The 11,020-nt window shown below is 38.4% G+C and overlaps 1 protein-coding gene across 1 annotated transcript in view; it reads right to left on the reverse strand.

The window, feature by feature from the left end:
* Positions 1–2,635, reverse strand: part of AAMDC (adipogenesis associated Mth938 domain containing) — a 16,741-nt gene extending 14,106 nt beyond the window's left edge. Inside the window, exon 1 of the mRNA XM_007940899.2 lies at positions 2,495–2,635. Within this exon, the coding sequence (XP_007939090.1) occupies positions 2,495–2,626 (132 nt within the window). The 5' untranslated portion in view covers positions 2,627–2,635. The remainder of the gene's footprint in view (positions 1–2,494) is intronic.
* Between the last annotated feature and the right edge of the window lie 8,385 nt (positions 2,636–11,020).

Consider the following 11,020-nt stretch of genomic DNA (forward strand, 5'->3'; position numbering starts at 1 on the left):
TCTGGTTTTAACAAATTCCCTTAATTTCTGCTTATCTGGAAATGTCTTAATTTCACCATCATATCTGAGGGACAATTTTGGTGGGTACATAATTCTTGGTTAGAAATTGTTCTCTTTCAGTGTTTTATATATACCGTCCACTGTCTTCTCGCCTGCATGGTTTCTGTTGAGAAATCCAAGCTTAGTCTTATTGGTTGTCCCTTGTAGGTAACTTTTCATTTTTTCCATGCAGCTGTCATGATTCTTTCTTTGTCTTTGGTTGTGGTGAGTTTGATGATGATATGTCTTGGTGTTTTTCTTTTGGTGTCTATCCTGTTTGAGGTTCGTTGGACTTCCTGAATGGGTATATTCTCATCTTTCATCATATCAGGGAAGTTCTCCTCCAACAAATCTTGGATAATTTTCTCGGTGGTTTCATTTTTCTCTTCCTGTTCTCAAATTCCAGTGACACGTAGGTCATTCCTTTTGATGGTATCCCACATGAACCTTAGGCTGTCTTCATTTTTTTCATCTTTTTTCTGATTGATCCCTTTCCAAAGAAGTATTCATGTATTTGTCTTCAATCTCATTAATTCTGTCTTCCATTGCATCAATTCTACTCCTTTGCCCTTCCAATGTGTTATCTATTTCTGACAATTTAGTATTAATCTTCTGGATTTCTATCTGTAGATTTAGAATCATTTCTAATTTTTCATTTATTTTGTCATTTCTTGTATTTTCTTCCAAAATTCTTCTAGAGTTTTGTCTGTTTTCTCCTTGGTCTGCGTGATGGTTATGTTTGTATGTCAACTTGGCTAGGGCTGGCTGAGTGGGTGGGCAGCTGAATGTAGTATTTATTCCCCATGATGAGACTGGTAATCAGCTCCATGGTGGAATCTACTATGAGCAGCTGAGTAGCTGCCTTTAGGTAGGTGGTTTGCTTCCTGTATATAAGCAACAGCTTTGGAAATGGTCTCTAGCCTTTGGCACGCTTGAACCCTGCATGTAGCTGTGTTGTTGCTCAGCAGCCTGCTATGCTCTGCCAACCTTGGGACTTACAGTGGACTTAAGTTAATGGCCTGCCATGTGGATTGGTAACATCGAGAATGTGCCTTTTTACTTGTCAACCTTGGGGCTTCTCAGCCTCAGCAGCTGTTTGAGTGAAGAAATACTTCTGGCTCCAGTAGCCCAGGAGCGGGAGGCAGAGCTGGACTCCAAAGTTGAGGGGCTTTCACCCAGCCCCTAGAGCTTGGCACTTTGAACTTGGACTTAAAGCCTCCAAATTGTAAGAATAAACTCATGTTTGTTAAGGCCATCCCATTTGTGGTATATTTCTGTCAGAGTGGCGCTAGGTAACCAGAATTGTCTGTCTCTCAATCCTTTGAAGATACCTAAATATAATTCTTTTGAATTCCTTATCAGGGAGTTCTAATGCTGCGTCTTCCTCAGGGATGTGTTTTAGGTCTGTATCCTGGTCCCTTGTTTCTCTATGTGGACTGTGATGCTCTGTTGTCTCTGAGGCATTGTGACGTTTTTGTGTTTATATTTAATTGGTGATTATATGTTGGAGTGACTTGTCCACACTTTTTCTTTTGTTTGTATGTTTTCTATACAAGCAGGGTACTGTACTGTCCTCCTCTAGTCACTAGTTGACCTATTTATGATTAATTATTTTAGAAGAAAACAGGCTTACAGAAACTGGAATCCTTGTACATTCCTGGCAGGAATGTAAAAAGGTACATCTGATTTGGAAAATATTTCCTCAAAAAGTTTAATAATTTGAGTTATTTGAGCCAACAATGATATACCTAAGTATATACTCAAAAGAAATGAAAACATATATCCATACAAAAACTTGTACACAAATATTCAAAGCAGTATTATTCATAATAGCCAAAAGATGGGAAAAACCCAAATGTCCATCTAGTCATGAATAGATAAACAAAATATGGTATTTCCATCCAATGGAATACTATTCAGCCATAAAAAGAAGCATTGAAACATGCTACAACATGGATGAACCCTGAAAACATTGTGCTAAGTGAAAGAAGGCAGACACAAGTGGCCATATATTGTGTGATCCATTGATATGAAATGGTCAGAATGGGCAAGTCTTCAGAATAGGCAACAGGCAGTAAATTACTGGTTGCCAGGGGCCAGAGAATTGGGGGTGGAGGGGGTGGGGAGAATGAGGGATAAAGTAGAATTAAATAGTAGTAATTGTTGCATAAGTTTATGAATATACTAAAAACTACTGATTTGCATTTTTTTAAAACTTTTTCTTGTGATTTGGGTGAAAGTGTACAGAGCAAATTCATTTTCCATACAGCAGTTCATAAATATTTTGTTTCATGACTGATTTGCATTGTTAACGTGTGAGTTCTAGAGTATGTGAATTATATCTCAAAGGAAAAGAAAAGAGAAAATTACGTTTTCTTACTTGGTTCTTATGATTTAAGAAGCTGGAAGTTACTTAGACAGTTTCTTGCAGTGCCAACCAAACATAAAATCTTACCTCAGTTCCTGTTTCTCTCCAATCCCAAGCCCGACTGCCCCCTGGCCACACTTTGCAGTCCTTATAGATTTTAGTAGAACCTTGTACTTTCATTTGTCCCCAGGAGAGGGAAGCAATTTCAGGGGAAGACATAAGTTTAATTGAAATCTGAAATAAAAATAAAAATATACTATATAAGTTATGAAGTAAAGTTTAAGCAGCTCCAAAAGTATAGGGATAGGCAGTCCTGATTTTCTATTATTTAAGAAGCATCTTTTCTCATTCATGTGATGGGTACTTCTTCCCTAGAGGTCTAAACAGTAAAATGTTTTCCTTGGGAACCTGAATCACCCAGTCATGAAAACTAGATATTACAAATCCTTCTCAGACTCCAGAGGAAATCCTTAGAATATATATATATATATATATTAACACTGAATTTTGTTTATTGATTAAATTTTTCAACTTGCACATCTTGCACATTTAACATAACTTATCTTCCATACTAAAATACTTCTAATATTATACCTTAGAATTGACATTTTCTGCAAGTCATGACAATATCCATTATCTGAAGAACACAGAAATATTTTTATTTTTTTGCTTAATGATACAGCACAAAAATGCTAGCAATATATATTCACATACAACTTTTCCTCTCTTATTTACAATCAAAAGATTGGTAAATCCAGAGGAACTGCTGTAATTACTATATGGTGCATAGTATATTAGCGTTTCAATAGTTTATTCCAACCCATTTCTTCTTTTATATTCTAAAACATCTTCATTATGTTGTCTGATAAGATAGACCCACAGGAAGACTGTGGTGCCCAAGGTCAATGCAACTTTCAGCCAATCAGGTTTGGTAGGCGGCTCCCAAATGTAGATCTTTGACCTCACTGAAAGGCTGCTCTGAAACCAGGTGGGGGCCAGCAGGCAGGAGAGGGGGCGCAGCAATACAGATGGCACCACCTTGCTGGCTGTGCTCTACCTCTCCTTAGGATATTTTTTGAGAGATAAAAAGTAGCGATTCACTTCAACATGATGGAGTGAGGAGGTCCGCACATTCTCCTACCAAGTCCAAAGCTGTATAAAACTATCAAGAAACAACCAATTCAGTACTCTAAAAATTAATTAAAGTCATTGTGGTAGTTAAGGTTATGTGTCAACTTGGCTAGGTCTGGTTTCGAGTGTCTGGGTAGCTGGATGTAGTTATTCCCCATGATAAGACTGGTATGGTAATTAACTCCATGGTGGAATCTACTGTGAGCAGCTGAGTAGCTGCCCTGGGGATGTGGTCTGCTTCCAGTATGTAAGAAGATGATTTGAAAAAGGTTTCTGAGCTTGTGGCACATCTGGATCCTGTATTTGTCCAAGTCATCAGTGAGTGGCCTTCCATGTTGTCTGCTGATCTCAGGACTGTTTCTGGACTTGAACTAGTGGCCTGCCATGTTGCTTGATAACTTGGGACTGTGCCATGTTATTTGTTGACCTTGGGTTTGTCAGCCTCAGCAATCAGCAGCTGTATGAATTAAGAGATGCGTCCAGCTCCAGTGGGCTGGGAGCAAGAGGCAGAGCTGAAGGATGAGGGACCTTCATTCAGCCTCTAGAGCTGGCACTTTGAACTTGGACTGCAAGAGAATAAACCCCTAAACTGCAAGAGAATAAATCTCTGTTTGATAAAACCATGTATTTGTGGTATGTCTTGTTACAGTAGCACTAGATAAACAAAACAGGCATATTACAAACAGAGAAGCATTTATTTAGGAAAACCAATTCATAAAAACTAACATTAAATCTTAAGGTTCTGGCAAAGAAGCTCAAAAGAGAAGCAGCTCATTGAGGAAGAAAATGAACAATCTAGAATTGCCTGGATTGAACAGGAAAATAGGGGGTGGACTAATAACTTACAGTTATCTACTATTTACTATTGGTAATGATAGGTCATTAAGCCCCCAAAGTTTTTAGAGTACAAAATAACTGCCTATCATGTCAACATATTTCATTTCCAATTATGTCACTGGTTGAAAAATAAACACTGCCATTGGATTTATACAGAAAGATGTCTTATTCATTTTGCCACTCAGTCTCTACTTGCAGTAATTCTTTCTGTTCTTTAAGGCCTAGTTTTAACATCCTTCTGATGAAGTCTTTCCTATGTCACCACTTAGACTGAATGCACCCATCCTGTGTTCAAACAGCTCTGGTTTGTTCCTTAATAGGGTAATTACCACACCAAACTATAGTTATTGTGTGTGTGCAACTCTCTACCTAAAATCTTTCCATTAGAATGGTGTTGTTGTTATGTGCCATCAAGTCGGACCCGACTCACAGCGACCCCTCCTTGGGTTTCCAAAGCAGTATCACTACGGAAGTAGATTGCCCAACCTTCCTTCCGAAGAGTGCCCGGTGGGTTTGAACCTCCAGCCTTCTGGTTAGCAGTCAAGTGCCTTAGGCACTACACCACCAGAGCTCCTAAAAAAGTAAAGGATTCTATTTTCTTACTTTGGTAGAATTTTGTGGAAATTAAAAATATACTCTTATATGATTGCCATGGTTACTGTATTTTCACATATAACACACCCATGTAAACAATGGCACATGCACATAATGTACACAGCATGCATAGGAAACTAACAGACAAGGCAGTTGAGTGGTTTTGAAAAAACTGTATTAATGCCTGTGTTATTTGCATAAAAATACAGTATAAATCATCACTTAATATTCTAAAATAGTCCTTGGGAGATTATGCATTACAAATACACACAAAATGACTCAACAGGAGAATTTTTGTTCAGTTGTAAAATGTCACAAAACATATTTGTTCACTGCTTCAAAAATTTTTGAGCTTATAAATTATGTAGGCATCCTGCCAGATACTGTGGAGAATACAAAGATAAAAGAGGCACAAATTCCCCTCTTAAAAAAAAAATTGCAGCATAGTAGTAGAGATGAAAAAAATACATATAAAACTGATCCTAAAATGGAAATTCAAGGGGCCCAGAATAACCAAAACAATACTGAAAAGGAAGAATAAAGTTGGAGGACTCACATGTCCTGATTTCAATTCTTATTACAAAACTTCAGTAATAAAGACAGTGTGGCACTGGCATATGAACAGGCATGCTGATCAATGGAATAAAACAAAAAGTCCAAAATTAAGCCCATATATCAATGGTCAGTTGATTTTTTTTATATGGTCAATTGAATGGGAGAAAAGAGTAGTCTTTCCAACAAATGGTGCTGAGACATGCAAAAGAATGGTCTATCCTGGTGAATTTTTTCATGTGCACTTGAGAAGAATGTGTACTCTGCTATTGGGTAGTGTTCCATAGGTTTCTGCTAGGTCTAGGTAGTTTATAGTGTTGTTCAAGCATAAATTTTGGTTGATCTTCTGCCTAGCTGTTCTTTCCATCATTGAAAGTTAGGTATGGAAGTCTCCAAGTATTATTGTTGAATTGTATATGTCTCTCTTCTTTCAGTTTTGCATCATGTATATTGGTGCTGTTAGGTGTATATATATGTTTGTTTGTTTTTAATAATATTTTATTGTGTTTTGGGTGAAAGCTTACACAGCAAATCAGTTCCCATTTGACAATTTCTGCAAAATTGTTCACTGTCTTAGGTTGGGTTCTCTAGAAAACCCAAATCAGTGAAGTATATATATAAATATAGAGAAATTTATTTCAAGGAATGGCTCACACAACTGTGGAAGATGCACATCCCAAATCCACAGGTCAGGCAATCCAGTGGAGGCTTTTCCAGACTCACATGGTTGCAGGGGTTGATGAACCCAAAATCTGCAGGTCAGGTGGCAGGCTACTGGCTCATGGGGTTGTGTGAGCTGGCAAACCCATAATCTGCAGGTCAGGCAGCAGGCTGGTGGTTCACATCCCAAGAACCAGAGGTCAGAGGATGATGAGATGGATGTAGAATGTCCAGTTGTAAAAGGTCACATAACATATTTGTTCACTACTTCAAAAACTTTTGAGCTTATAAATTATGTGGGCAACCTGCCAGATATTGTGGAGAATACAAAGATAAAAGAGGCACAAAAGATCCTTGTTTCTAGTCTGTTGTAGTCTGGACACTCTGCTGAAACCTGTCCACCATGGGTGACAGTGCTGCTATTTGAAATATCGGTAGTATAATATTCAGCATCACAGCCACATGCAAGCCACCACAGTATAATAAACTGACAGATAAGTAGTGTATTCACAGATAGTATCCTTTATTTTGTGTGCCAATCTGTTATTTTTCTAAAAGGTGACCTCTGGGGATAGTTTTCAAGGTTTAAAGTTTCAAGGTTTAAAGCGCATCTCAGGGTGATAGTTTCAGAGTCCTGTAGTCTCAACTGGTCTAGTAAGTCTGGACTTTTTAAGAATTTGAGCTCTGTTCTGCATTTTTCTCCAACTCTAACAGAAGCCACCTATTGTGGCCCTGATCAGAATGGTCAGTAGTGATAGCTGGGCACCATCTAGGTCTTCTGGTCTCAGGGTGTAGCTAATAGTCTCTATAGGCTAGTTTCTTTTCTGAGACTTTGGTTTCCTTCTAGGTGTGTGTATGTTTTAAACTGTTGTATCTTCTTGATGGATCGACACCATGTGGTTTTTGTAAGTCATTTCCATCTCTAGTTTTAGAAATGAAGCACCAAAAACTCCTAAGGCATTAAGCATATTCTACACTCACATTCTACACTGGTCACAGTGTTTGGTTCAGGGTTGAACATGTGAGTAGAGCTGGACCAATTAGAGTCAATTTAGGAATTCTAGGGAGAAATCCTGAGATACTGATGTTGGGCAGTATACAATGTGGGACGGTTACTTGAAACTACTGCTGCTATCAATCTGAAAATTAGGCCCACACCAAACCCACTGTCTAGTAGATTCCAACTCACAGCAATCTTCTAGAACAGAGTAGAACTGCCTCATATGGTTCCAAGGCTGTAAATCTTTACAGAAGCAGGCTGTCACATCTTTCTCCCATGAAGCAGCTAGTGGGTTCAAACAGCCGACCTTCTGGTTAGCAGCTGAGTGCTTTAACCACTGTGCCAAAAGGGGTCCCAGGCTCACAGAGAGGAAAGCAAAAAAGAGAGAAATACCAAGAAATAAAATTATAGTCCTGGTGAAATCATACCTTAAGTTGTAACTGCTACTGGTCTTTTTAGTTGTGAGGCAAAAAATTATCTTTATTGTTTAAGACTATTTGTCTTTTGCTTGCAACCTGAAGCACTGTGATACAATAATTAACCTCACTTTAATGACTCACCAGATACCTGGAAATCATCATAATAGTATTGAATAAATGTTTTTCCTAACAGTTCTGTTTGTCATTATGATTTGGCTGGCACATCATAAAATTTTACTGAATGAAGGTTATGCAAAACCTGCTGTATTTATACTAAGAGGTCATCCAGGAATTTGAAGGTAAAACATGAATTTTACCCAGCAATATCTATTGCCTTTGTCATAATCAAAGGAGCTCTGGTGGTACTGTGGTTAAAGCACTGGGCTGCTAACCAAAAGGTTGGTGGTTTGAACCTACCAGACACTGTGGGAGAAAGATGAGGCAGTCTGCTTCCATAAAGAATTACAGCCTTGGAAACCCTATGGGGCAGTTACACTCTATCCTATAGGGTCACTATGAGTCAAAGTCGATTTGATGGCAGTGGGTTTGGTTTGTCATAACCAAGTGGTAAAGATCAAATATTTTCATTCATTCATTTGCCTCCACATGTTATGCTAGGGCAATGTGTTTCAAACTCTTTATCTAAACCATAGCAACAAATACATTTTCTAACATGACTTGACACACACACACATTTCTGATATATATATCTGAAAAAATATTTTCATAAACTATACTTGTCATAAAATAATATCCTCACTATATATAATTGCAGTGTAGTAAATTACCTGGTATGGCTTTTTTAGCCGTAAGTCTTTCTAAACTCCATGGTGGAATTTGCTGTGAGCAACTGAGGAGCTCCTGATTGTTAAAAGTTATCCACCTGGGGTATTTCTGTTGAGAGTGGCACAAAGCAGTGTTCTGGGAAGTTCGCTCTCTCTCAGGTGCTTAGAATTCTGATGTTATGATTAGTTAGTTTGGCCACTCTGCCAAGCTCAAAAGGACCCCTCCTAGAGGCAGAAGGAGTCTCTCTGACTGCTGGCTGAGAAAGACATGCTGCTGAGAGACACACACTCCTAAGAGCCATGTGCTGCTGAGAAAGAGACACCAAGAGACATGTGCTGCTGAGAGACACCAAGAGACATGCATTGCTGAGAGAGACAGACAGACTGTTGGCTGAGAGACAGCGGGACGAGAGAGAGACTGAGCATTGTTCCTAAACTTGAATTGTAGCCTGGTGCTTTCCTAATAAACCCCATAATCTGTGAGTTCTGTGTGGCCACTGCAGTGAATAATTGAACCCAGCAGAGAGGTGGTGGGTGCTGCGGGAGGTACAGTTGGTGCCAGGATTGGTGAAAGGGCTGGAGGGAGGCAAGCATGTCTGGCCTCACAGGAATAGGCCTTGGGCTATTGATGGTGATTCTGTCTTCCTCTTAGGTGGTTAGAGGAGGTCAGAAAATGTGACTTGCCCCTTTGGTAATAATGTACTGATACTTTGTTCTATTTTTATTCTATTTCACTTTTAATATGATTCTGTTCTTCATTCATCAAATTGATTTTAAAACCCACTAACCAAACCAGTTGCCAGTGAGTTGGTTATGAATCATGATAACCCCATGTGCTCCATAGGGTTTTCAATGGCTGAGTTTTCAGAAGGAGATCACCTGGCTTTTCTTCCTAGGTACCTCTGGGTGGACATGACCCACCAACCTTTTGATTAGCAGTTGAGTATGTTTGCACCACCTAGAGACTATGTTGTTGTTGTTATGTGCCATCGAGTTGGACCTGACTCATATCCACCCGTCCTTGGGTTTCCGAGGCAGTATCACTATGGAAGTAGATTGCCCCATCTTCCTTACGAGGAGCGACTGGTGAGTTTGAACTATCAGCCTTCTGGTTAGCAGTAAAGTGCCTTAGGCACTATGCTACCAGAGCTCTTATAAGACCCACTAATGGGTCAATTTTAGAAACATTGCTATAGGCTATGATGATATTAAAAATATTTGAATATTTAAAATTATTTAACAATGATGGAATCATACAGCTCTGTTTATTTGTGTCTTTCTTTTACTCAAGATGATTTTGCAATTCACCAATGTTGCTGTGTATAGCAGTAGTATGCATCACTATAAGCAGTAGTGTATTGTAGGACCAGCTCTCTGTCCATTTTTCTGTTAAAGAATATGTGGATTGTTATTCATGTTTTGGAATTTTGAATAAACTAGCCATTAATTCTGGCTAGGTTAAGTCATTAAGTCTCTTTTTTTTTTTAAAGAATGTGACATTGATCTTAAATTTCTTAATTAATAAACAAAGTTAGACTGAGTATAGATAATTCATGCTTGTTGAAAGGCTTCTTCATAGCAGTAGCAATAAATCAATTACATGTTACATTTATACTGTAGCCTGATGTACATAACTCAGTTATTTAACTATATAAATTAAAATTAGACTCTTGCAACCTGTAACCTCTTATCCCAGAAAGGCAAAAAGACAAGGAGGTACCATTCATGAATGTGTCATTATTTTCTTTTCAAGAAGACTTAGTGAAGGTACGACTGTGGAAGCCAGTGTAGTAAAACACCTCTTATCTTTCTGATGCCCAAGGACTTTGTTCCCATGCCAATCTGGATCAGGAAAGGCAGAAACACTAATCTCATCAGTCTTCTTTTGAGTAACAAGTGTGAACACTGAGAAAAGAAAACTATAGTATAAAGCTTTTCTTCCCTTTCTCTAGATGTTATTTTACAACCTCGTGAGAGTGCGAGCTGGGGTACTGGTACTGGAAAATCTGAAAACAAAAAGAAGGGAAGGGGTGGGTAAGGTTTCACAAATGATATAATTAAATCTTTCTTTTGGTTTGAAGGTTCTCCCCATAGAAATTACTTCACAAAGATAATAATTTCTTTACTGTTGGGTATCTGGTTTTTAGTTAAGGTCAATTAAGGAACAATGACCTGATGGCAACTGGTTTTTGGTCCAGTCTGCATCTGATCACAGGGATGATGTAGGATGGGGGAGTGCTTAGTTTCATTGTGCAGAGGGTTGCCATGAGTCAGGGGCCAGTTTACCAGCAGCTAACAAGAACCACCACCACCAGAGTAAGTAATGACTCTGAAAAGTTGTTTTTTTGGATCTTTCTGCAAAACTGTTGTTATAGATGTGCTCTAATCAGATTTTTCTTAAACCAAGGTCTTCAGGTCCCCAGGATCTAGAGATATACATAAGGTAGTCTTAAGAGTTCTACCAAAATAGTTAAATTTAGTTCTGTGGTTCATTTCAGAGATAGTTTATAAATAATATTTTATCACTAATTTAAATCTTCTCTAAGAATGTTTGTTTAATAAATGGTGCTGGCAAAACTGGAGATCCATTTGCAGAAAAATGAAACAAGATCTGTACCTCACACCACACACAAAA

This window comes from Orycteropus afer, unplaced genomic scaffold (assembly GCF_000298275.1).
Source record: "Orycteropus afer afer isolate SDZICR_OR568_19922 unplaced genomic scaffold, OryAfe1.0 scaffold00074, whole genome shotgun sequence".
NCBI classification, from domain to species: domain Eukaryota; kingdom Metazoa; phylum Chordata; class Mammalia; order Tubulidentata; family Orycteropodidae; genus Orycteropus; species Orycteropus afer.